The sequence below is a fragment of the Hippopotamus amphibius genome, chromosome 5 (genome assembly GCF_030028045.1).
Source record: "Hippopotamus amphibius kiboko isolate mHipAmp2 chromosome 5, mHipAmp2.hap2, whole genome shotgun sequence".
NCBI classification, from domain to species: domain Eukaryota; kingdom Metazoa; phylum Chordata; class Mammalia; order Artiodactyla; family Hippopotamidae; genus Hippopotamus; species Hippopotamus amphibius.
In genome coordinates, this window is record NC_080190.1 from 172,815,862 (window position 1) to 172,842,267 (window position 26,406).

At 61.9% G+C, this 26,406-nt stretch overlaps 1 protein-coding gene across 9 annotated transcripts in view; it reads right to left on the minus strand.

The window, feature by feature from the left end:
• TSNARE1 (t-SNARE domain containing 1) overlaps window positions 1-26,406 on the minus strand; it is a 123,129-nt gene that overhangs the window by 33,388 nt on the left and 63,335 nt on the right. For 5 of the 9 annotated variants that reach the window (XM_057736189.1, XM_057736186.1, XM_057736185.1 and 2 more), the window contains 3 exons: window positions 19,552-19,624; window positions 14,316-14,398; window positions 10,823-11,282 (listed from right to left, as the gene is read on the minus strand). In XM_057736189.1, the coding sequence (XP_057592172.1) occupies window positions 10,953-11,282; window positions 14,316-14,398; window positions 19,552-19,624 (486 nt within the window). In that variant the 3' untranslated portion in view covers window positions 10,823-10,952. Of the gene's footprint in view, window positions 1-10,822; window positions 11,283-12,945; window positions 12,971-14,315; window positions 14,399-19,551; window positions 19,625-26,406 lie in introns of those variants that run through there. The other 4 variants (XM_057736191.1, XM_057736188.1, XM_057736187.1 and 1 more) reach the window with 2 other exon arrangements.

The window sequence follows — 26,406 nt, forward strand, 5'->3', positions numbered from 1 at the left end:
ACACAACATCACCACCACCACCACTGCCACCACAACCACATCACCACCACCACCGTCACCACCATATCACCACCACCACCACCACACCACCACCACCATCATCACCACCACTGCCACCACCATCACCACCACCACATCACCACCACCACCATCATCACCACCACCGCCACCACCATCACCACCACCACCACCACCACATCACCACCACCATCACCACCACAACCACCAGCACATCACCACCATCACCACCACCACCATCACCACCACCACATCACCACCACCACCACCATCACCACCACCACCATCAGAACAAGTCACTGTGCTAATTGCTTCCCATGCAACCCTCTGAGGCATTACTGGCATGTATTTCACAGAGAAGGGAAATGAGGGGCAGAGATTCAGCAACGTGCTCAAAGTCACACACGGGCAGCCACCGCGGAGCTGGGATTAGAACCCAGTCCGTCTGACTCCAGGAACCATCCTCATCTGTTAAGTAAACAGCAGTGGCCGCCCCTCCGCAGCACAGCTTCTGAAGAAGGGGATTCTCGCTGTGCATGTGGACAAGATGCTGAGAGGACTCGGGTCCTCCAGATCACTGCTTCCCTGAGCTGGAAGGAAAACAGGTTCATTTGCATGCAATTTGCATACAGCTGCTGAAACCATCGAGCCCAAATTCCCTGCCACTTCAAAACGACATTGTTTCTGCCTTGAAAAGGACCTTCCCACGCACACAACCACCCCCCGTCATCCTCCTGTGGGGCGATGTCCCCTCGTCACCCCTCCGGAGGAGGCAGTTTCCTACTCCCAGCCCAGCCCCAACTGGGGGGTGACCTCGGCCCAAGCACCTCCTTCCTCTGGAGTAGCCGGGGGCTCCCACGGCCCTCGCAGCCGAGGCCCGCCGAGCAGGCTGGGGTGGGGGCAGGGGGGGGACGGGTCCTGCAGGGGAGAGGCTGAGGGGGGCCCCTGGCGTGGGCAGGCGTCCTCCGTGCGTCCTGGCACCCCGGACAGCGGGCCTGGTCAGCCTCATCACGGGGACGGGGCTGGACGCCAGGGGCTGCCTCCGGGAGCCCCCTCCCCTCCTCCAGGCCACAGTCGTCCCGCAGGACCCCTGGCGCGCCCCTCCCATCTGCCTGCCCTGGGTCCAGGCTCGGGAAGGCCAGGCGGCTCCCCTGCTGGCACGGCGCCCCGAAGCTCAGTCTGGGACTGTCCGCCCGGGAGGAAGCCACGCTGGGAGGGCCGCCTGGGGGCTGGGCCCTCGGCGGGCGTTCCGGGGCACGGCGGGCAGGGCCTGGGCCTCCGCAGAGCCACCCCGGAGAGGAGCCCGTCCGACCCGCGGCCGGGCGACTGTGCGCTGCGGCCTGGTGCCCCACCTCTCCCCGCGTGGGGCAGGCGGCTCAGGGGCTGGAGCCCGGCCTGGGGCGTGCCGCTCCTCCTCTGCCCCAGGCCCGGCTCCCTCACCCGCCTCCCACAGGCCAGCAGCCTCCGGGAGAAGCCCCTCTGCCCACCTGGCGCCCATCCAAGAAGTGGGCACCCGGGTGCTCCCCACGCCGCCCGGGAGGCGCGCAAGGGGCACACGTGCCTGCACGCAGGCGCACAGGCACATACAACACACACGTGAACACACACCAACTGCACGCGCAGCACTACAGCACGCCTGAGCGCACACACGCACGCGCACCGCGCCTCCCCGGGCCTGCCCCTGCCCGGGCCCCCCCCCGGCTGTCGGCGGTGCTGGCTGCGTGTCCCTGAGCCTCGGCCGAGTCTTCACTGCCTGGCCTCAAGCGTCTCATCCGTGCAGGGGATGAGAGGTCTCACGTCGGGGGCTGAGGCGCCCCTCGGGGGCAGGCACTTCCAGCCTTAAGATGGTCCCACTGCCCGTCAGAGCCAGTTCCCTCACCTCCTTGGGAGGCCTTTCCACATCCATCTGGGCCGTGTTGATTTATCCTGGCCTGGCCTGGCCCACAGGGCTGGCATTTCATCAGCCATCTCCCTGGCAGTTCCTCCCAGGCCTCAAGGACACCCCTGACCCTCGTCTACAAAACAGCAACGTGTGCCAGGCTGGCCACCAGCGCCCGGCAGGACCCCCGCACCCACAGGGAGCACCACTCGTGTGGTGGCGCAGCAGGAAAACGTGGGAGCGGCCCGCAGGCTGTCGTCGCTCACCTTGGACCCAGGGCGGCCGGAGCACAGCCCCAGGACCCGTGCCACCTCCCCGCTGCCTGCAGGCTCCGCGTGCCCCACCAGGTCTGGTCCCCAGGCCAGCTGGAGAGCAGGCGAGTCGGCCCACATCCCCCGTTCAGAGAAGGAGGGACAGCTGCAGAGTCACGCTGAAGCTGGGCCGTGGCAGTGCCCACCTGACCTGAAGCTGCACTGGGGCACAGAGCGGGGTGCAGGGCCCGCCCCCAATCCCTCTGTCCTCTGCCCGTTTACCCAGTGCAGTGAGCCTGGTATCAAGAAGACATTTAAATTTTCACCTGGGGTTATTTTTCTGCCAGCGATGGCTCAGAGCAGGACTGGGGGAGCGCACAGAGCTGCGGTGGGCGGGAAAGGGCACGGCTTGGGGCCCGGCCGTGGGGCCCGAGAGCACACGGGGTCACCCTCCCCGCCCCCCGCAGCCCCACCAGCTGTCCCTCCTGGCGCCTGGAACCCAATTCACATTTACATTCCTCAGCAGATGGTGGGGAGAATCTATAACAATCTGATCATGAAAATGAGATTCTCTGCTGTTCTCTGCACCCAGGGGCTGAGGCCTCAGCAAAGCCAATCGCTGCTTATTTACTCTGCTGGGCTCCAAATTAAAAGGCAGCCTCCCCTCCCCCACGAGCGGGTTCCCAGCGTGGCTCCCAGCCTGGCCAAGGCAGCAAGCAGGTCCCACGCCCAAACAGCCTGGGCGAGGCCTCTCGGGCTCTCAGGTTACAACATCTCGCAGAATGAAGATGAGAACGGGATGAAGGGCTCTGGTCCGAGAGTCCATCCTCGTCCTCCCTGGAGGCGCGGGGCCTGGGCCAGGCCCCCAACTGGGTTCTTCACGAGTCCTGCCCTTTGCTGGACTTGGATTAGCTCAGAAGCCCAAGCTTCCCAGGCCACCATCTGACCGTTGGCCCGGCGCACTGGAGACCTTCCTTCCCTCTGCATCTCCTAATCTCCCCTGCCCAGGGGACCATGTCCCAGCCTTGCCTTCCAGGCGCCTCCGATGGCCCAGCCTCGCCAATGCCCGGGCAGGTGCAGGAGGCGCACAGACCACGCAGTCTGTGCTGACGGAGCGCTCCCTGCACGCAGCACGGTCCTGGGGGCCGGGTGCAGCCAAAGTCCTGCCTCGTGGAGCTCACCTGCTCAGGAAGACAAGGACTTACGGGGCACCTGGGCAGGTGTGGGGGCGGGAGGGTGAGAGGGATCGGGGAAGCCTCTCTGATGAGGACACGTCTGAGGAAAGACCTACAGGAAAGGAGCAGTTAGGATGTGGGAAGGATGCAGGAAAGGGGGAGAAATGGAGGCCGACCTTGGCCCTGACACCTGCGGGGCAGTCACTTCTCTCTGGGGCTACCTGAGGACGACCACAGAGCGCCTGCTGCAGGGCCTCGGGGTGAGCGTTCAACGTTCAGCATCGTCCGTCATCCTCACCCTCGAAGCAGCCCCACAGGTGGGGGTGGGAGGACATTACTTCCCCCAAAGCCAGTGGTTTTCCAGGCTTCCTGCTAAACCACCGGCTCCAAAAGGCAGGCCACCGTCCACTGGTGGTGTGCTCGGACGGTCTGTGTCCCCGAGACAGACAGGCCTGCCATGCCCCTTTCCCGTACGTATGTCGTTTCTGATTTGACCTCAAGTTATGTAGTTAGGAACTTCCCCTTTTTCTATTCTCTAGGGAGGTTTGTACAAGATGGGATCTCTGCCCTGAAAGTTGGGTAGAATTCACGTAAAAGACCAATCGGGCTTAGTGTCTCCACGGGGGGAGAGTCTTTCCAACCCATTCCGTTTCTTTAATGGCTACAGAACCACTGATCTATTTCTTCTTGAGTCAATGTTGGCAAATTGTACTTTTCTAGGAATCTGTCCATTTTTTTCCCCTAGGTTTCCACACTTGTTGGTGTGAGATTGTCCACAGAATTCTCATCACTGCTTTGGAACTTCTGCTTGTTCAACGCTGGATCAGTCTTACCAGTGGTTTGTCTATTTTCATGGTCTTTCCAAAGAACCAGCTCTTGGCTTCTTGCAGGCGCTATTATAACTTAATAAATTCTGCTGTCTCTATAATCTTCTTCCTTCTAATTTCTCAGTTTATTGTGTAGTCCTTTTACTCTTATTTGATGTCTTTTTAATAACTTAATTCATTAATTTCCAGCCTTTCTTCTTTTGTTGTATAAGCATTTGAGGCTACTAATTTTCTGTGAAGTACCCCCACAGATTCTGATATGCAGTATTTTCACTGTTATTCAATGACGTCTTTTTTACATATCCATTAATGATTTCTTCGTTGACCTCCCAGTTATTCAGAACTGGTTTAAATATTTCCCAACACACAGGGAACTTTTTCTTTATTTTTGTGCTGCTGATATCTAATGAGCACATTTTCCTAATTGCATTTCTAGTAATTGCAGCGTTTTACCCATTACTGATTCTTTGAAGTCTGCTGACACTTGCTCTATGACCTAAGTCGTGGTCAAAATCTGTAGCTGTCCCAGGCGTCCTGGAGAAGACTGAGTGTTACCTGCTGTCTGAGTGTCCAGTAAGTCAAGTGCTGATTATTACTGAAATCCGCACCATCTTCACTAATTCCTAGTCTCTGTGCTCACAGTGATACCTTCTACTCTCACGATGGACTCCCTCTGCAGGTGGGAAGTTCTGGTTTTATTTATCTGTTCAGAGCTCTTTTATTAGGTGTATAGAAACAGAAGGTTTTTCATCTTCCTGATGATCTGAATTGATCATGGAGTAATTTGTGCTGTCCTGTTTAATATATTTACTTATATGATTAACATTGACAGTATTTATGTATATATTTGTCTTCACGTCCATTTTGTCCAAAGCTGACCTTACCACTCACACCCTCCTGACTCTCTGACTGGCGTGTCTTTCTTTACACCTTCATTCTCACCTTCTGGTCCTTGTGTTTTACTGGATTGCTTGGAAATGGCAAAGAGATGTTTTTTCCTACAATCTGACAATCTTTGACATTTAATAGGCTCTTTTAATCCATCCGCATTAATTTGTTTACCAGACACGATTCCAAAAGCTTGCCTGGCGTTTTCTATTTTTCCAATTTTTTTCTTCTATATTGTTTTAGTTTCCCTCTTTTTTTCCCCTTTTTTATTCAGTAAGGACTTTTGTCGGCTTACTTGCATTCTTACTCCCTTTTCCCTGGTTTGGAAGTTACAGACTCCTACAATATTCTTCTACAGGTTACTGTTGCCTAAAATTTCATTGTATCTTCCCCTGGTGTTTTGTATGTGTACAGGTCTGTGAGATGTTATCACATATGCAGACCCTGTAGCGACCACAGTGATCGGATACAGAGCTGCTCCAACGTCTCGGGGGTCCCTCGTGCTGCCCTAGAGTTGCACCCACCAAGCCCACCCCCGGCCCCGTTTCTATCTCCACACCTCGTCCCTTAGAGGACGTCAGACCCACGAAATCACCCAGCGTAGAATCTGCGAGACAGTCTCCTCCACTCAGTAAAATGCCCTCAGAACCCTCCACGTTGGCTGTCCACATCTTTATTGCGAGCAGTGTTACTTGGCACGGATGTATGACAGTTTAACCAGTTTCCCACAGAAGCATCTGGGTTATTTCCACTTTGGGGCTGTTACAGATAAAGATGCTGTGAACATTTGTGTACAGGGTTTTGTGTAAACATGACTTTTTATTTCTCTAGGATAAGTGCGCAGGAAAGCAATTGTTGGGAAGTATGGTAATGCCTATTTAACTTAAGAAACTACCAGTGTTTTCCATTGCAGCTGCATCATTTTGCCTCCCGCCAGCAGTGTAGGAATGGTCCACTTTCTCTGTATCATTGTATCTCTTATTTTAGCCATTCTAGCAGGCGTGCAGTGGTATCTCAGTATGGCTTTAATTTTCATTTCTCTAACAGCTAGTGATGTTGAACATCTTTTCAGAGGCTTATTTTCTATCCATATATCATCTTTGGTGAAGGGTCTGCTCAAATCTTTTGCCGATTTTCTAATTCAAGTGTTTGTTCTCTTACTGTTGGATTTAGAGAGCTCTTTATATATTCAGGATTCAAGTCCTCTGTCAGATATGTGATTTACAACCATTTTCTCCCAGTGAGTAGCTTGTCTTTTTATCCTCTTAACAGGGCCATTTGCAGAACATAACTTTTTAATTTCAATGAAGGAATCCTTGAGTTTTCACCATGTATAGTTATTAACAGATGCCAAAATTAATGACTATTTAATTTCCCTGCAAATGAGCTCAGAATAATTCAATCACTACCACTGTCCCATTGTTGTTCTGCTCTTTCTAAAAACCCCACAAATCAGACGTTATAGTCAAAACTCACTGTTTAACGTGAACTGATGTTCTTATCTCACACAGCCCTTTGTGGGGTCTGCTCCATGTTTACCAGCTCACTTTCCCTGCCACACACCTTGCTTCTGGAATTATTCTCCACCCTCGAGTCCATCCTTCAGAAGCTCCTTTAGGGAAAGTCTCTTGACGGTAAACCAAGTTTTCACTTGTCTTTGCTCTTGAGAGACAGTTTTGCAGGGGGGTGGCCATGATTCCAGGCTGACAGTCCCTTCGCTCAGCCTCGGCAGGTATCACTCCACTGTCTCCAGCCTCCACGGCTGCTGCTGTGACTGAGCTGGGGGCAGGGCTGTCACTCTGTTCCCCCTCCTGAGCCTCCCTCCTGCCCCGGGGGGCCGCAGTTTCCTGGGCCGCGTGGAGCTGCCGGGTGTCAGGCGTGCTTCCGGGTGCCTGCCGGGTGGTGGGCGGTCGGGGGGGGGCCTCCTCACGCACTGCCTTTCCTCATCTGATTCTCTTCTCCTGGGAGCCCACCCGGACCTGAGCTGAATCCTCTGCATCCTGTCATCCCTCTGTCACCCTTCCTGTTTTCTTAGCTCTCCCTGTCACACTGTCATTTCTTCAGCTAAAACTCCCAATTTGCTACCTCTGGCATCATCCATGACCAAATATGTGGCCTGGCCCCTCCGCCGAGTTCTTTGTTCCTAAAAGTTACCATTGATCTTTTCCAGACACACTGGGTCACTTTTGATCGTCTTATTCCTTGTCTTTGTGATTTCACCTTACTTTTAAAATATGCCTTAGAAACTACCTTACGTTATGTATCTGATTGACTCCTCGGGGGTCTGCAGGAGTCGGCTGCAGCTGCCGCACCAAATAACATAGACTCAGAGGCTGAAACAGCAGAAACGCACCCCCCACCTCCTGAAGGCCAAAGGCAGAGACCAAGGCGTCGGCAGGGCTGGTTTCTCCCGAGGCCTTTGTCCCTGGCGTGCGGATGGCTGTCTCCTCCCTGTGTCCTCACGCCGCCGTCCCTGTGTGCCTCTGTCTTGATCTCCTCTTCTTATAAGGACAGCAGTCACGCTGAGTCAGAGGTCACTCCAGAGACCTCACTTTACCTCAACCAATTCTAAAGGCCCCCAGCTCCAAACACAAGTGATCTGCTCAGGTCCTGGGGTGAGGACTTCAACATCTGAACTTCCGGGGGACATAATTGAGTCTAAAGCTGTGGTCTTGCTATTCCTGCGACGGCTGGCCCTCCCCCCTGCTTTGCACCGTGGCCGCCCACTGCTGGCTAAGTGACCTCTGACTGTGGGCTCACACGATTCTTCTTCTTCAGGAGGGTCCCCCAAAGGCCTGCAGGATTCTCCTCCCCAGAAAGGACCGTCTGCTGGAATCCAGGATTCCCAGGGCCAGCTCTCAGCTGCCTCACACTAGGTACTTTTGACTGGGGTGGCGAGGAGGGTAGTAATGATGGGACATGCTCCTCCCTACAAGCCAGCAAAGCACTGGCAGTCATGGTTTTTTCCACGTTAAGCTGTTTCCTAGCAAGGGAGCCACACAGGCTGCCTAACCCAAGTTCACCCAGAGGCATCTGCCCGGCTCCCTCCTCGCCTGGAGGACCTGGTCTTGCTCACCTGGGGTCAGATGGGTGAGGCTCACGCATTTGGTAAAGCAGCGCCAAGGGGAGACAGGAGACAGGGCATGAACTCGGAATCCTGAAACTGGGCTCCCAGCTGCCCCCAGCTCTCTCCATGACCCCAGACATCACTCCTGTGCCCCCAAGGCCACCAAGCCCTCAGATGTACCATTTGCAGAGAGGTGGAGGGTGACCGGGGGTCTTTTCAGGCTCTGATGGAAGCTGTCCCAGCCGCCCTCCAGCCTCTCTGGAACAGGGAGGTCTTGCAGTCTACCAGAGCAAGCCACAGAAACGTGGCCTGCCGTGCTGGCTGATACCTTCCAGATGCCCCGAGTCAGGACCCTTCGGTTTCGACACCTCTGGGCCATCCCATGCACAGGACGCTGCTGCCCTTCCCCTCTCCGAAACCCTCCCGGGCACCTGTCACTCAGCCCCCACGGGCTCCCCTCTGCCCACTGCCCTGTCCCCGGGTCCCCACACAGGGGTCCTCAGAGCCCAGTCACGTGTCCCACCCTCCTCAGGCACGTGGCCCCTGACCCCGTGCTACCAGATCCCACTGGCCCACGGGCCCTGCACAGGATGGCGACCCCGTGCGCCCTCCCCCACTCCCGGCAGCCCTCCTCCCCGCCATCTCCCTGCCCAGGCCCGCCCTCCACCTGGCCACACAGGAGATGCCGGAACCCCTCCGGGAGGGTTAGACATCTCCCCACTGCCTCACCTCACAGGCTCCTCCCCCAAAGCTCTGATTCTCACCGGCTCCTGTCTACACCAAGACCACAGCCTTTTTCTTAACGGATCTCCAGGCCACCCCACCCCGCACCCTTGGTTCCCCTTCCCAGCACGAACGCCCCTGCCCTCCCCGCCTGCCACCCAGGCTCCCACGTGCACTCCACGATCCACGCCCCGACGGGCAGGCACCCCATCCCAGGCACGCTCCTGCCTGGCCCTCAGCGCCCGGCTCTGGCCTCAGAGGGCAAAGAGCACACCAGGGATGCGGAGGCAGACAGACCTCTCGTCTGCCACAGCTGCTCCGTGCCCTCAGCACTCAGTACAGTGCCCGAAGGAGGCTCCCAGCAGGAATCATGGGACTGGCCAAGGTCACAGCTCAGGGTGAGGCCGGGGTCGGCGCTCAGGATGTGACCGGGGTCAGGGCTCAGTGTGTAACCAGGGCCAGGGTTCAGGGTGTGACCAGGATCAGGGCTAGGTTGGGATCTGAGCAGGCGCTGACCAGGTAACATAGGAGAGCAGCATTCACAGCCTATAGAGAGATGCGTGTCCACTGCAGTGAGCATCTTTCGTGGACAAGCAGGGTCCACCCCTTCCACTTGGAATGAAGCTCTAGGACAACTCCAGAGGTGGCACTGAGAGGCACCCGGGCTTTGTAGGGCAGAAGGAAAGACCGCCATGGAGAACACAGGGTGCCCTCTGGACTGCAGGGGCTAAGGAGGCTGGAAGGGCGCTGGCCACGCTGCAGAGGGATGGATGGGCAGCTACGGAGCTTGGGGTCTCTTTTGTGGACAAGAATTACTGGCACGCAGCTGGCTCCACGGTGAACAGTGAAACCAGGAAGCGCCCCTCCACTGTGTTGCTTCCACCTTGGTCTTGGCTCCCTCGGTGCCGGGCTGCCCTGGGGCCCATATGCTGTCCAGTTCACGCCAAGACCTCAGCCTCCTGCTTCCAGAAAAGGCTTTCATCACGAGTCCGGAGAAGGAGGCAAAGGGGAAGCTGGAGGCGGCGGGGCCCCAGGGCCACGAGGACCCCGACAGCCACTCGAGCCGTGTGGCCATGGCCCGTGTGCCCTGGCTGACAGGGCCAGGAGCCACGGGTGAGGGGGATCTGCAGCCCGGGGGGCAGAGGCTCAGGGCTGCCTGCTGGGCGGGGGCGGGCGCAGACCGGCTCCGGCTCGCCCACTGCCAGCACCCTCCTCGTCACCACTGTCATGTTCTGTTGTTATTTTATGCTCACATAAGAAAAATATTTTTTCCCAAGAAAAGTCAACAGGTATAAAATGGCATCCCACCCCATCCAGTACCAAGGAACATATGTGCATATGTATATATATATCTCACACCACAGACATGGAATTGCGAAGTGACTCTAGGCCCACACAGCGTGCGTGGTTCCCTTGGGGCAGAATCAAGAGGCCGCAGGGCCCCGCCCCCACCCCCGTCCGCACGCCCACGGGGCAGGGCGGCTTCCAGGAGGCACTCCAGCACACGCGCCGGGGGCCTCGTGGGTACCCCGCCGAGCCACACTTCCAGGGCCCACACCGCAGGCAGGGGTCTGAGACGCTGCGTGCTTCTTCCCACAGCTCTGCTCACCTGCCGCCCGCGGAGAGGAGCCCCACTCCACGCTCCACGGCGCTAGCGCAGGATGGGAGTGGAGGAGGCTCTGCCCGTCCACCTGCGTCATCCCTGAACAGACCTCGGCCCGGCCCTCCTCACACGTGGCAGACCCCACAGACAACAGCAGGATGGAGGGGCAACCACACGCGGATGTCCTGTGTCCTCTCTGCCCCTTGGAGGGACAGGCCCAAAGTCCCTGCTCCGCGCACAGCCCGCGGGGTCTGAACCCTAGATCTCCTCCTCCACCTTCAGGATCATCCCCGAGAAGACATCCGGGCTAGTGTGGCTGCCCTGGGGGCTGCCCTGGGAGCTTCCGGCCGGCCGGCAGGCTGTTCCGCCCCCAGGGGAGCCGTCCAGGACCGCAGGCGAGGCGCCTCGGGCTGGGAGGGCCTCCACCAGCCTCTCCAGGGTCCGGTTGAGGGCCTCGACGCCGTCGGCCAGCCGCTGGCTCTGCTCGGCCAGCCGCTGCAGCAGCAGGTTCTGCTGGGCCATCAGCGCGCTCTGCTGCTGGGACCAGGAGCTGAGCAGGGCGCCCTGCCGTCGCTGGGAGTCCAGCCGCCGCCACTCCAAGTCCGAGGCCTCGGCCCCCGCGGGCTTCCCGGAGGACTGGGGCGCTGCCGAGGAGGGCGGCGAGGGCCGGGAGGCCCCAGGGAACGTGGCCACTGAGGGCGCCGAGGCTGGGGACGTGGGTGGGGAAGGCAAGGAGGTGGACGCGGGGAAGGCTCCTCGGAGGTCCAGGGCGTCTGCTTCAGGCAGGCTCGGCCCATCCAGTGTCCGCAGGGGTAGCCACAGGCAGCCGGTGGCCTCGTCCTCCTCGTCGGCTGGCAGAGGGAGACAGGAAACATGAGCCTTCGCCAGCCAGGACCGGGCAATGCCGGGGAGCGCCACCTGCACAAGGCCCTCTACACGTGCAGGGGCCTCGCGGGGCCCCTCTGCGGTGCGCAGTAGCACCCTCACTAGGACACCAAGACTCAGAAGGCGAAAGACGTCCTCCAGTATCGCTGAGATGAAACCTTAACCTGGTGGCTGCAAAGCCAAGGTGCCACTACCATGCCGCCATCTGTCCATCCACCCACCCACCCAAGCTGACCATTGCCTACCCACCATCCTGTCTGTCCATCTGTCTATATACACACATCCACCCACTCATCCATCCCCTCATCTATCTGCCCATCCGTTCATTCATCAAGCATCCATCCAACTCCCCATCTACCCACCTCCTTCCTTCATCCTTCTTCCTTCCATCCATCCATCCATCCATCCATCCTTCCATCCATCCTTCCATCCTCTATCCATATCCATCATCTATCCACCCTTGATCCATCCATCCATTCACCCACACCTCCGTCCATCCACCAACTTGTTATACACCCTTCCAATCCTTCACTCCAGCCATCCATCCTCTACCCATCCGTCTGTCCATCCATCCATCCACCAAGCGGACATCCCAGAAAGATGAGCAGGTGTATATAAAAGCAAAGCTACCCCAGGGTAGCAGGAAAAGCCAAGACTTGGAATCCTACAAACTGGGTTCCAAAACCAGCTCTTCCTTTTCATAGCTGTGTGACCTTGGGAAAGCCCTTCTCTCCTTTGGGTCTCAAATCCCTACTCTGCAAATGAAAGGTCCAGCTGAGGGATTGGCTGGGTGTGGAAGGCAGGCCAACCAGGGTCCCAGGGAAAACCCCTGGGCCTGAGCCCCAGGCTGTGGTGTCCCACCTGGCTGACACGTCCCGACGCCCTGCGCGGCAGTGGGCGGGAGCGGGAGGGGTCACCACGTGGTGGAAATTTGGGGTCTGAGCCCCACTCACCTCACCTATGGCGCAGCGGGTCCTGCTCTGCAGTGGAAAAGGGGCAATGAGAGCATCACCCCCAGAGGACTGGGCCCACGCGCTCCCTGGCAACGGGCAGGGACAGGGGTCTGAGCCTGGTGTGTCTGTGGGCTCCGATGGCTGCCCACGCCGCCTCCTGGTCCTCCTCCTGCTCCTGCTCCTGCTCCTCCTCCTCCTCCTGACGGCCACATCCTCCTCCTGTGGTTCAGGCATCTGCGGTCCAGGCACTTGCTGATCCTCCTGACCTGGCGGCCCCTGGGGGCTCACGGGGGAAGCCCCCCGGCCAGCTTGTCGCCTCCCTCTCGCGATGAGACTGCCCGGGGAGCGGGCCCTCGGCAGGGCCACGCCCATCAGAGAGCTCCCGTTGGAGGCGCCGGTCCCTGGGTTTCCGGTGAGTCCTCCTTCCTTGTCGGTTTCAGCCTGTACCTTCTACTCTGGAAGGCCCTGGAAGGTCAAGCCCGGTGGAGAGGCCTAGGTGCAGGCCTGGCTGCCTTAGGTGTGCTGGAAGGCGGGAGCCCGCGGCTGGGGCACAAAGTCCCGAGCTGGCGTCAGAGACACAACCTCCAGCCCTGACTCCGCTCCATCCTGCAGACACACGCCACCTCCCCCGCTGGTGCGGCGTTCACCAGGTGTTATGTGCGGACAACACCTGTCACCCTGACTCAGGAGGCTGGTGGTCACTGACAGAGAAAAGGGGAGGCCAGCAGTGGGCCCAGCCTCCACCCCCACGACGCACTCTCACAGAGTCTGGTGGCCTCCAGTCCCGCGTGTGCTCTGCCTACCTGGCTCCCCGTGGGAGGGAAGGCCTGGGAAGGGAGCGCAGCTGCTGGGAGGGGGCCGCTCTTTCCCACTCTTTGCCCCGCCCACGCCCCTGCCATGGTCCAGACAACCACCCTGTGCCCTCTCCTCCCTCCCGAGGCAACCGGAGCCCCTTTCCCAGCACAGCGCCAACTTCCCGAAGCCCCCAGGGAAGAACAAGGACATCGTCCACCATCTCTCCCCGGCCCTCTCCCCGCTCCCGCCGGCACGGCCCCCACACGACTTTCTGCGCTCTGGCCTGCGCTGTCCCGAGCTCACCTGGGCGGCCTCTCCCTTGGCCTCCGCCCCCTCTGCCAGGACAAGTCCTGCTCAGCGCTCCCCCAGGAAGCCCTCCCTGCCTCAGCTGCTCCAGGGCCCTCGGGTCACGGGACCGGACCGTCCACCCGGCCCTCTCCTAGGATGCGCACTCCAGGAGAGCGGGGCTCCGAGCGGTCCGTCTCTGCGTGTCAGGGCCCAGCACGGAGCAGAGGGCCAGTGAGTGACGGGGAGCAAGCAGAGGACAGCGGCTGCCCCCTCCCTGCTGGGCCCGGGCCCAAGCCTGCCTGGCCCAGTCAGAGACTTACATACTGGCTGCGGGTCAGCAAGGCAGCCCGGCACTGGTCCTGAAGGCGGCCCTAAGCCCCACCTCAAGCCAATAAGGGTCAGATATTTGTTTTCACGCCCTCTGGGCCGACCGACTCGTCCCAAGCAGAGAGGGCCCCGCCAGCTCCAGCGGGGGTCGGGCCGGGGCAGACACAGAGCCACCCCCGGCCCAGCGGCCAGTAGAGGAGCAGGCGGCCAGCAGCCCCCTCCACAGCCCACGCCCTCCAGGATGGCGGCAGACACCGACAGCCATCTCGCCCTTCTGAGAACGAGGGAGAAGCCACAGAGCTCCCTGCAGGGGCAGCTTGGGTGCCGACACCCCGGGAACCGGGAGCCACAGCCCACGGCAGCAAGACACACCTGGCGGGCGCTGCTCCCGTGGCCCCTCAGCCCTGCCAGCTCGCTCCACCGCTGAGCCGCCGGGCAGAGGCCCCGGCCATGCCCTCCGCAAGGGCGCAGACTACAGGAGGCAGGGCCACCACCCTGAGCACACGGCCTGCGGCCCCTTCCTCTCCCCTCCCCAACGGCAGTCCTCCCGGGCGCAGCGAGGACACCGCGGGCCTGCCCCTCCCAGGCGCGGGCGGGGGGTAGGGGGGCGGCGGGCTGCCCCTCACACCGACTTACTTGGTGCCGGCTGGCTCCAGCCAGGAGCTCCCTGGCCGCCTCTGCGTGCGAGGACGCAGCCTCAAGGCCGGCTTCAATACTATCTGCAAATCAAGACAACAGAGGCAATTACAGAGAGGAGACCCTGAGGCCCCCGGGGCTGTGGGGAGGGCGCGGACGGTGTCTGCCCCCCCGGGGGTCGCTCAGAGCCACAAGCGGCGAGTCCAGCCTCCAGAGAACAGAGACTGCAGGGATGGGGCGCCAGTCGCCCGCCCGGCGTGGGCACTGGCCAGCCTGGGCTGTCAGGACAGAGAGCCTGGAAGTGTCTGTCCCTCGGGGCCTCGGCAGCCCACGCAGGAGAGGGCGCGGCCCAGCTCTGCAACGACCCTGCACACTCACAGACCCGCTGCAAAGACAGCGCGACTGGGCCTGGGAACACCTTCTTCCACGCGCAGCCCCGGACATCAGCACGTGCGCTGACCGGGAGTTCTGATGACAGTGCGGGGCTGAGCGGGGACCAGGGACTTCAGGCAGGGCCGGCTGGGGGTGTCAACACAGCCCCGAGATGCCACCCCAGCAGCTCACCTGGGCCGCCCTGATGAGGCCCAGAGGCTGCCCTCAGACACCAGAAGACTCCCCTCTGCAACGCCAGTGGTAAAAAGACAGCATCACATAAAACAGGTACGAAATCCATCCTTGCCCTGCCACGGACGCAAGGCCAGGTGGAGGGCACGCGGGGCAGGGGTGAGCTAGGAACGTGGTGCTTGACCCCAACAGGAACCAGGTTTGAACCCAGCTGAGGACCAGGGCGACTCTCCATGCTGTTTCCTCTCTTCCTGATGGGAAGGACCCCGTACTGCACAGACGAGCAGGCAGTGACCGCAGCCACGGGCACGGCCCTCAGCGAAGACCAGCTGCTCCTGCGGGCTGACCCCCAACACGCGTCAGGTAAATTCTTCCAGGAAGAGAGGACGCGCCTCCAAATTCAGGCACTCTGGTGAGAACCCCGGAGGCAGAAATGGCTAAGCGTGCACCTCTCCCTGGGGCGCTGCGCACCTGGGCACCACCCAGGGCCCGAGGCAGAGAAGGTTCCCACACACGCAGGTGCCGCCCCGGGCACTGCATCGCGCCCATCAGGAGAGGATGGGGGCACCCCTGCTCCTCTCACACGTGCAGGGCCGGCCCCCCGAGAAGAGCAGAGGTGTCCATGGTCCAGTGAACACTGCCTTCCCACCAAGGTCACTGCCTCCCCAGCCAGCCTGGAAGAGGAGCAGCGAAGGAAGGGCAGACAGAAACCTGATTTGTCCGTTCACAGCTGCCACCGAGGCAGGACCAGCCTTGCCATGGGGAGGCGCCCCCCCAGGCCCCCGCCCCGCCGGAGCCACCTCGCGCCCCAGACCCTGTCGCCAGGGGCCCGGCCGCGCCTGTCAAGGAAGGAGGCGGCACAGAGGTGACGAGGGTGGCCCCGTGTGGTGTCTGGGGTCATGCTCCATGCAGGGTCCTTCTCTGACCCACAACCACACACACCCTGCGGGGCTGGATGGCAGGGATGCCCAGCACCCTTCAGATCAGACACAACTCTACCCCGGGACGACGTACACACAGAGCCCCGGCTCTCGGCCAGCTCCCTCCTCCTGAGCCCTGGGGGCCGCGAGACGGGCAGGCGGCGCCCCACCACGGGGCCTGCCTTGAAGGTCCAGGTTGGCCAGGCGCAGCCCTGCAGGGCCACGCGCCCCTGGGCTCACCCCTGGGCCCGGGGCGGTGTGGGGGTGGGGGTGCTTGGCCAGAGCTGCCCTGGAAGCCTCGGCTCTGGGGGTCTCTGCAGCACCCCGACTCTGGGCCGGGCCCCCAGGGACCAACAAGCACCACCCTTCCGCACCACTCCCCACACACGGCACAGCCAGCACGGGGGCCCCAAGGGCCACGGGGAAGTCGCGCTACGGGCCCCAGGGGGCTCTGCACTCTGCCACCCGGCTGTCCTCAGCCCCGCAGCTGGACTCCACACCAGTGCTGACGCCGAGGGAGGAGCTGGTGGAGCTGGGCCTCCGCTACCCCCAAACCAGGCGCGGCAGCCCTTCCCCTGCCTGCTCTCAGCCTGCCCGGGGGTCACGCCCCACCCCTCTCTCTCACCCTGCAACCTCGCTGAGTCAGCTCTGCGCCCAGCCTCTCCCAGGAGGAGCTCACAGCACTAGGGAAGAGTGCCCGGGAGCCAGGGCGCCCGGGAGAGGAGCGCCGGCCCTCCTGGGGGGCAGGGACGTTCAGGCCGGGCTGGGCCTCAGGACGGAATTTGCTGAGCCAAGCGCCACGCACAGGGGCCACCAGGACAAACACAGTCGCCAGGCTCCTGCCTCACTCCCGGCTGGGGACGTGCGGGACGGGTCCGAGGACCCGGGGCCACACCCACGCCACCCGCTGCCAGCCCCCCTTGGCCCTTCGCGTGTGCCCACCCTGCAGCACCCCAAAACCAGGTCTGGCTCTACCTGCAGGAGAACAGGCGGCCCCCCTCAGGACGACCAGGCAGGCCCTGCCCCGTCGTCCAGGCCCATGACCTAGTCCAGCCCAGGGCACGGCCGTGTCCTGGGTCGGCGTGCATCGGGGGTCCGCCCAGGCTTGCTCTGTGCCGGCTCCGCTAGGTCGTCTGCTGGGGCCTCCGCTGGGGGCGTCTGTGACCCCTGCTTGTCCCCACGAGGCTGAATCCTGCCGTCCACTCAGGAAGGAGGTGCTCCTGCTTCTGGCTTTGACCCGAAGTCCTTCCGGCAGCTCCCCGGGAAGGAGGGAGGGAAGGTTCCGGCAGGGCTCAGCTTCGGGCGCCACGCGCAGATGTCAGCGCGGGCGAAGGGTGCTCCTGACGGGCGTTCGGGGGCCTCTTGAGGAGGAGGAGGAGGCAGAGGACGAGGAGCGGGAGGAGGCGGCGCTGGAGACGGCGGAGAAGGCCCAGCCACGCACCTGAGCCTTCCTCACCAGGCTCAGAAACTTCCGCAAAGGTGGCCCTGGCGGTGGGCCTGGGGGCTCCGAGGGGTCAGCGTGCCCGGAGAGGCTGAGAGCCGCCAGACACCACCCTGGCCTGCTCTGGGCGTTGAGCGACCCAGGGAGAAGGGCCCGCACCATGAGAGCACGGGACAGGGTCGGGGCGGGGTGAGGTCACCCCCGCTCCCGCCCCCACACCCACGACAGGGCGCAGCAGGGGCAGGGAGGTGAGCGGAGCCGGGCCGGCGGCGGAGGCGGCCTCCCGCGAGCACGCGAGCGATTCCCCTGGGCCTCGGCTACTTGAGGTCTCTGAGGCCCCATGGAGGCCCTGCCAGGTGGACCCGGCCCTGAGCCGAGGCTCCTTCACGCCCAGGACGGGCAGCCCCTGCCCCGGCCGGGCACCTCGGTTTCCCCATCTAGACGCAGAGGGGCCTCAGCTCTCCCTGCAGGTCTTGCTCGAAGCTCCGTGCGGGCCGCGGGGGGGCCACTTACTTGGCAGGGGCTCGACGGCCTGGCCCTCGCCGGCGGGGCCCGGGTCCACGAAGGTCTCGGCCACCATGCGCTCCACGGGCGTGAGGACGGGGCCGGGGGCGCGGGGGCGCTCGGCCAGCTTCCTGCGCACCAGGCCGCGCAGGTCCCGCCACTTGTGCTTCACGTCGCCCAGGCCGCGGCGGCAGTAGCCCAGCGCGTTCACCGCCTGCAGGATCTGGCTCCACACGCGGTGCTTCCGGGCGGGCGGGCCCCGCAGCGCCCCGAACAGCAGGGGGTAGTGGCGCGTCACCCTCTGCACCAGCACCTCTGTCTCCTGGGGGCTGAAGTTGGGCTTCCGTGTCTTGGTGCGCGAGTGGGAGCCCGGCCGCAGGGGCGCGCAGCCCGGCCCGGGGAGCAGGGCTGCCACGGCCGGCTCGGGGCTGGCGCTGCGCCCGCACGTGGCCTTGCCGCTGCTGGACCCTGGAAAGGCACCGGAGGCTGAGGGCGGGCGGAGGCCGACGGGCGGCTGGCGGCAGATGGGATGGGCCGCGGAGAGCGGAGCCCCCGCACCTCGGCTCGCAGCCCGGAACCCCAGTGCCCCCTGTGGAGGGGACAGCGGCCCCAGCCCCACCTCCATCGTCACAGGGCCACCCTCGGCAGCACTCAGCACACAGTGGGGTCCCGGGGTCGCGGCTACTCTGGGTCCAGGTGCCCGCCCCTCCGCCGGGTACAGCCGGTCAGCCCTCACCACCTCCCCGTCCAGAGACAGCCCCTCCCGATCAGTCCGTCACTGGGACCGAGTGACCACGCATGGGACCAGCCAGGTGACGCCCGGGTGTCCATCTGGAGCATACAAAGCATCCTGTACGCCCACCCCGGGACGGCCAGCCAGAGCGAGGGTGAGGGAGGATGTGGAGACAGGGAGGGTCCTGGGAGGGTCCACCCAGCGCTGCCCAGACCAGGGTGGGAGCTGCGGGAGCCCAGGCTCTAAGGACGAGCGAGGGGCCTGCAGGCAGCGTGGCCCGACCTGCTCCAGTTGCTCTGCTCCAGGGGGTGCAGCACACCTGGAGAAGGGTGGCTGAGCTGCCCGCCAGGGCACGGGACACGCGACGTGCACGGGCCTCAGCACCTCCCCGGCAACCGGGCCTGAGAGGCGGGAGGTTATTCACAGCTGCGGGGCCCGTCGTGAGGTACGGCCCCACCGGGGAAGGGGGTGGGGGAGGGGTGCGCGAGCCCGGGCCGTGGCTGGGAGCTGCCTGCTGGCCAAGGGGCTCCAGGCACCAGGAGCCGCCTCGCTCTCCCAGGCCAGAGGCTGTGAGTATCCCCCCCACCTCCCTGCTGCCCAGGACACCCGGGCACCCAGGACAGCAGCAGGGAAGCCTTGTGGCTGCAGGTGGTGGCCAGCCGGGTGGCTGGGGCGGAGGCCCTCACGTGGAGGCGACTGCGAACCAGCAGGGACGCCGGCTCCTCCCGCGCAGCCTTCTCCCCACCACACACGCGTCCTGGGAAGCGGCTCCCGGGTCCCCAGCAGCCTCCACAGGGGGACCCGCTGCAGCCCAACCCCCACCCAGGACGGCGCGTCCTCCCCCGGGAGGTCCTTGGCTGGGGAGGACGTCCCAGGATGGGGGCAGGCCAGGACACTTCCATGAACAAATGGGTGGGATACCCTCTTGTGAGGCCCTCCTGAGGGGCTGGGGGTGACATGAGGCGGCGGGGAGGGAGGGCAGCAGACGCTCAGGCCGCCAACCTGCCCAGGCCGCAAGGTCTGCCCATGCCGGGGGGAAGGGGCAGGTGGCTGGGCGGATGGCATGGTACCCACCGATGGCCTCGCCTTGTTCTGACACCATGGAGGCCAAGTCCTTGATGATCTGGTTCACATCCAACAGGTCACTCTGTGGAAACAAGATGACAGGCATTAGGTCCCTGGGGACTGCAGATACAGAGGCCAAGGGCACGGCCGTCAGGATGCTAAATGAGAGCCAAGAACCAGAAACAAGCCCAGGGTCACCCCACTACTCACAGACATCGCTGGTATCTCACATACTGTCTGCTGACCCACACTCAGTACCCCAGGGCCGTGAGCTCCCTCACTGGGTGCAGAGGACCCAGGGTCAGCCCCTGGAAAGTTGCAGTCTAGTGCAGGGCTGTGTCCCCAACACCGTGCTGCAGGCCTGACTAGAGGAGAGAAGAGGTCGTCCAGGGCAGACAGCTCAGTCTGCACCTCCCACAGCCTGTCTGTCCTGAAGACACCTCACTTCTTGTTTCCTCCTGAGCACTCCCTGACAAAGGGTCCTACTTTTCCTTCTCTGTACACTTGGCACCTAGCATGAGCCAGCACACATGTGTGGGTAGTGGGTAGATGGATAGGGGATGGATGGTGGATGGATAATGGGTAGATGGATGGTAGATGGATGGATGGATGGATAATGGATGGATGGATAATGGATGGATGGATGGATGATGGATGGATGGTGGATGGATGGATGGTGGATGGACGGATGGATGGATGGTGGATGGATGGTGGATGGAAGGATGGATGGATGGGTGGATGGAAGGATGGATGGATGGGTGGATGGATGGATGGATGGTGGATGGAGGGATGGATGCATGGTGGATGGATGGATGGATGGGTGAATGGATGGTGGATGGATGGATGGGTGGGTGGATGAGTGGATGGATTGTGGATGATGCATGGTGGGTGGATGGATGGATGGATGGGTGAATGGATGGTGGATGGATGGATGGGTGGGTGGATGGTGGGTGGATGGATGCATGGTGGATGGATGGATGGATGGGTGGATGGATGGGTGGATGGATGGATGGATGATGGATAGATGATGGATGGATAGTGGATGGATGGATGGATGGATGGTGGATGGAAGGATGGATGGATGAGTGGTTGGAAGGATGGATGGAGGATGAATGGATGGATGGATGGTGGATGGATGGATGGGTGGATGGGTGGATCGATGGATGAGTGGATGGAAGGATGGATGGATGGGTGGATGGAAGGATGGATGGATGGTGGATGGATGCATGGTGGATGGATGGATGGATGGGTGAATGGATGGTGGATGGGTAAACGGATGGTGGATGGATGGATGGTGGATGGACGGATGGATGGATGGTGGATGGATGGTGGATGGAAGGATGGATGGATGGGTGGATGGAAGGATGGATGGATGGGTGGATGGATGGATGGATGGTGGATGGAGGGATGGATGCATGGTGGATGGATGGATGGATGGGTGAATGGATGGTGGATGGATGGATGGGTGGGTGGATGAGTGGATGGATTGTGGATGATGCATGGTGGGTGGATGGATGGATGGATGGGTGAATGGATGGTGGATGGATGGATGGGTGGGTGGATGGTGGGTGGATGGATGCATGGTGGATGGATGGATGGATGGGTGGATGGATGGGTGGATGGATGGATGGATGATGGATAGATGATGGATGGATAGTGGATGGATGGATGGATGGATGGTGGATGGAAGGATGGATGGATGAGTGGTTGGAAGGATGGATGGAGGATGAATGGATGGATGGATGGTGGATGGATGGATGGGTGGATGGGTGGATGGAAGGATGGATGGATGGTGGATGGATGCATGGTGGATGGATGGATGGATGGGTGAATGGATGGTGGATGGGTAAACGGATGGTGGATGGATGGATGGTGGATGGACGGATGGATGGATGGGTGAATGGATGGTGGATGGATGGATGGGTGGATGGAAGGATGGATGGATGGTGGATGGATGCATGGTGGATGGATGGATGGATGGGTGAATGGATGGTGGATGGGTAAACGGATGGTGGATGGATGGATGGTGGATGGACGGATGGATGGATGGGTGAATGGATGGTGGATGGATGGATGGGTGGGTGGATGGGTGGGTGGATGGATGGATGGGTGGATGGATGCTGGATGGATGGATGCTGGATGGATGGATGGATGATGGATAGATGATGGATGGATACTGGATGGACGGATGGATGGTGGATGGATAGATGGATGGTAGCCCCACTGCTATCTAAAGAGTGAGTAACTTCATGAAGTTAGTGCATGGGGTAAGAAGCAGAACTTGGACCAGGAGACTTTGGGGTACCTCCCACCCCATGCCACGCAGGCCTCTTGCATCCTCCATGCCACCCAGCTCTATCTTAACTCCACTTGCCCAGCAAAGTAACGATGATGCTGGTGAGGGATGTGGCCACACAGCTCACAGACCACATGCCTGGGGCTGTGCTAGGGGCACAAAACATATGGGCACCTTCACACCTGGCAGCACCTGTGAGTGGAGGTCACAGCACCCATCTGACAACGGAGATTGTGGGGGCTTGAGAAGGTGCATGACCTCTGGGCCTTCAGAAAGGGGAGGGCTGGGATTGGCACCAATGCCCGCTGATTTGAAGCTTTCTCCCTGCAGGAAACGGTTCCTCCACTGGGCAGCCAGGTGACCCTGGGCAAAGCCGTTCACCTCAGAGCCAGGTTCCTTCACCTACCACCAAGCAAATCCAAACCTCCTCCCTCAGTGCCCGGCACGTGGCCAGGGTAGAACCAGAAGGGAGACCCCTTCACGCATGTGAGACGGGGGTGTGGTGCTCCCTGCCCCCTCGTCCACCACCATGCAGCTCATCCGGAGCCTGCCCTGATTTCCACAAGGGTCACTTCACCCCGCCGCAAAATACGACAGGGAGGTTCACCTTCTTCTTAGGAGTGTTCTGGGAAAGGAAGCAATTAGCGTGATCTCAAACCGGCGAGCACTATCAACTGCAAGTCACTGACGGCTTAGACAAGGCAGAGGCGGCAGCTCTGCGGGAACGCGGCCTGCGGCAGGAAGGTGCTGGTGAGCGTGCGGCCCCACGTGGCCTCGGGCCCAGGGCCCATTTCTGGGGTCCGTGTCCCTACAGCCCTCCCTGGCTGAGGCCACTGGCGGGGAGGCCAAGCTTAGGCGCCACCTTAAGGTCCAGACCTCAAAGTCACACACGACTGCTGCAGGCTCAGCCAGGCCTCGCGCGGACAGCTTCTCACCCCAAGGCTGCCAGACCACTGACCTTGACCGAGGCCAGGGAGCTTGCCCAGCGCACCACGAACAGAAGCCGCTCTTGCACGAGGCTGGCCTGGGGCCCTGAGCCTGGCCGTGGATGCTCTTGGACATGGGCTTGGAGAGAGCTTCCCAGGGCACTCAGTCTCCCTGTGCTGTGTGAGGGAACCGCTGGTACCCCCACGTCACAGACGAGGCAGACGGGGAAACCATCACCAGAGGTTAAGGGGCTCTCCCTGGGACACGCAGCTGGGAAATACTGGCACCCGCCTTCACGCGAGCCCGGCCCCGCCCCCTGGGTCACCACTGGCCGCGGGGCAGCCCTGGCAGTTGGGGCACCCAGTCAGCACCCAGGGATGCGGGCGCGCTCCCAGGGAGGTCTCGTGCCGCATCCGCCGACACGGGCAGACTTAACATGCGTCCTCTGGGTCCCTTCCTGGGGGCCCAGGGACAGAGCCTCGGCGGCGGGGAGGGCAGGGAGGGGGTCGCTGAGCCGGGCCCATGAGCCCAGTGCCTCCTGGGGGCCCCGGACCCCAGCCGGCCTGCCGGTGGGGCGTAGAAGCAGGAGCAGCCGCACGTCACCGTGGCCTGGCCTCGGCGGGGACACACGGCTACTGTCCTGGGTGCTCCTTGTCTGCGGCAGCACTGCCCCCAAGCCGGGACAGCCTGGTGGAACACGGGGTCCCCAGTCCGGCTCACGTTCTGGGCTCCGGGAGAGGCCCCCATGGAGGTGCAGCAGCCAAGACGCGTCTCCAGGTGCCGCGAACACGCAGCCGCCAGCCAGCCGGACAAACTGTCCCCCCCAGGGCCTGGCTCCACCCCACGTGCCGTTTCCGGAGCGAACAGCCCTCCGTACACGGTCAAGGCTGTGGCTGAGGATGGCGGCCAGGACCCGGCACTGGCCTGGCCGCCTCCAGCTGGGGGAGCGCCCAGGCCCCTCCGCCCGCCCACCACACCTGCTGCCTCTGCCAGCACGCGCACGGTGTCTGTCGGGAGTCAGGCGGGCTGCTCCCAGGGTGCTGCCCACTCCTGGCTGGCCCCTGCCCGCTGGCGTGAGCCGAGACGCACCCAGAGCAGCGGAAACACAGGGCCGCAGCACCGAGGAAGTGGGGCCTCCCGCGGGTGACCCACCCGGACGGCGCCCCAAGGGCACCCGCGTCTCATTCTCCAGCAGCTCATCATCAGCCCGCCTCCTGGGAGGCCTGCACTCACCGGCCTCCTGGAAGTCCATGTGACCTCTGACACAGACCCCTCCTTCATCTCCGGCCCCCCTCTTTTGAAGATGTCTGCAACTCCGACCCTTCACCACCTCCCGGCTGACACTGAGGCGCACGGCCAGCCCCACGTCCTTGGTAGACCGTCCTGGGGCCCTGCTTCGCCCCCACACCCGTGACCCTCTGAGCTGCTCAGCGATGAATAAGTATCACTCGCTGGAACAGGCGCTCGGGCTGGGCTCCTGGCAACCCTCCCTCTGTGTTCCGGGAACCGCCTTCTTCAGAGACCCTTCCCCACATGACTCAGGCCTGACGTCTCCAGGACGAGGCCAGATCGAGAGCCCTAATTCCCACCCTGCCTCCTGCACAGCGAGCCGAACCACTTGTCCCCCGACCTGTCAGGACAGGCGGCAAGGTGGCCGAGTGTGGGCCCAGCTCCCCTCTGCGGCCTGGGCCCCCGCAGACACCCCAGGCCAGCCCCTCCAGCTCTGCACCCCCTCCCTGCCGACGGGAACCCTGTCCCAGTTCTCAGGTGTTTGCACATCTTACGTCACAGCGTTCTCCGCGCTCAAGAGCCCCCACCACCCGGAACAATCCTTTTGAATAAAGACTCCCCCTGCGCAAAATATAAGGAAGCCGCGTTGGCGTCATAAGGGGAGTGAGGGCGTCCCAGGACCCCCCGTGCTCTAGCCGGTCTCCGCCAGCTGGTGGCTGAGGGAGCGAGGGCGGGAACAGGGATGCTGCCCCAGCACCAGGCTGACCTGTGCGCACTCCTGGGGCCTGACGCCTGACCTCGGGCTACCCCGACGGGGTCAGCAGGGTGTGCCCTCCACACAGAGCAGACCAGACTACGCAGAGAGGGTGGCGGGCGAGCCTGGGGCCCGCAGACCCCTCCTGCACCCCCAGGCAGGAGACTCCCACATGATCTCAGAAAACAGCCCAGGCGGGCTCCAAGGGGCTGCTCAGAGCATGGGGACCCCAGGATCCCAGCTCCCAGCCAGATCAGCCTGCGGGCACACAGCCCCCAGCTCCTCCCCCGCCCCCCCCCGAAGGTCTGGGGCAGGGAGCCCCCCCACATTCTCCTAGTAGCAGCGAGCGCAGCCTTGGATGCCGGGGAGCTGCAGTCCCCACCCCAGCACCAGGCCCTCTGCCCACAGAGGAGTTTCTGGGCTTGTGCCTCCTCCTCCAAGATCACTCACAGACGCTGGGACATGGTTGCTGAGGGGCAGACCTGATGATGGGCCAGGAGAGGGAGGGGTCCCAGAGCAGGGGCAGCACGCAGAGTGGCAGGGTCTGGGCACAGACACCCGGCACGGATGGATGTCCCTCTGGTCACCGTGCTGGGCACCTGAGCGGGCCTGGGCTCGCGATGGAGGATGCCAGGGGCAAACGGGGGGACGCACCAGGACCTGGGGTGGGAGCTCAAGGCAAGGCTGGTCGGTCACAGGGGACCGTGCTGGGAGCCCAGAAGCCCCCGAAAGCCGCCCTAGGAATGGAGCCCCTGGGGGCGGCCAGCAGCCCCAGCTGCAGTGCACGAGGGCGGCAGGCACTGGGAGCTGTGTGCCCAGGCGTGGGCACCAGAGAGCGGGAGAGACTATAAAAACACCTTAACTTAGTAAATGTTTAAATCATGCAATTATTTTCCTGATTGCTTCTAAAACTAGAACTCATTAAAAGCTCTCATGGAATCTTCTTTCTTCTTTTACTGGCACTAAGAAATAACAACCTTGCACAGGACATAATAAAACCTCAGTGTGTGTGTGTGTGTGTGTGTGTGTGTGTGTGTGTGTGTATGTGTGTGTGTGTGTGTGTGTGTGTGTTACCTCCACTTTTAAGAACGGAAAGAAAGAAAAGCCCACTGCATTTGTCTCTATCATGCAATCTCGTCTCATCATTAGGACCCTGGCAAGCATCCACCCACAGGGACGACTGCTCCAGTGAATGGAACAGCCAAACTTTATTTATCGATTTGTGCACATATTTATAGCTAGATATCGGCCAGATCAACCACCCCGCTGCGTTCTGGCTGCACAACGCCAGCTGCAGGGAGGGTGGCTGGGCCCCCACAGGCTCTGCTCAGCCTGGAGGCCCTTCCTGGCCCCCTCCTCACCCCAGCCTCCTCCCTCCTCGGCCTGCCAGGTAGCCATGGCAACAGAGCAGCTGGTGAGCTCCGCACCTGGGTCAGGTGACACAGCAGCTCAGGAGGGGAGCAGGGAGGCCAGGCCTCACAGGTGAGATCAGGTGACACGGGCTTGGCAGAGGGAGCCGGTGCCGACACAGCAGCTCGGGCCATGGGCAGACCCGGCGGGGAGCCGACAGGCGACTCTGGTCCTGCCCAGTCGGCCGGGCCAGTGCCTGGCAAGCCCGCTACACGCTGGCAGTGGCTGGGGGCACGGGCCCGTCTCA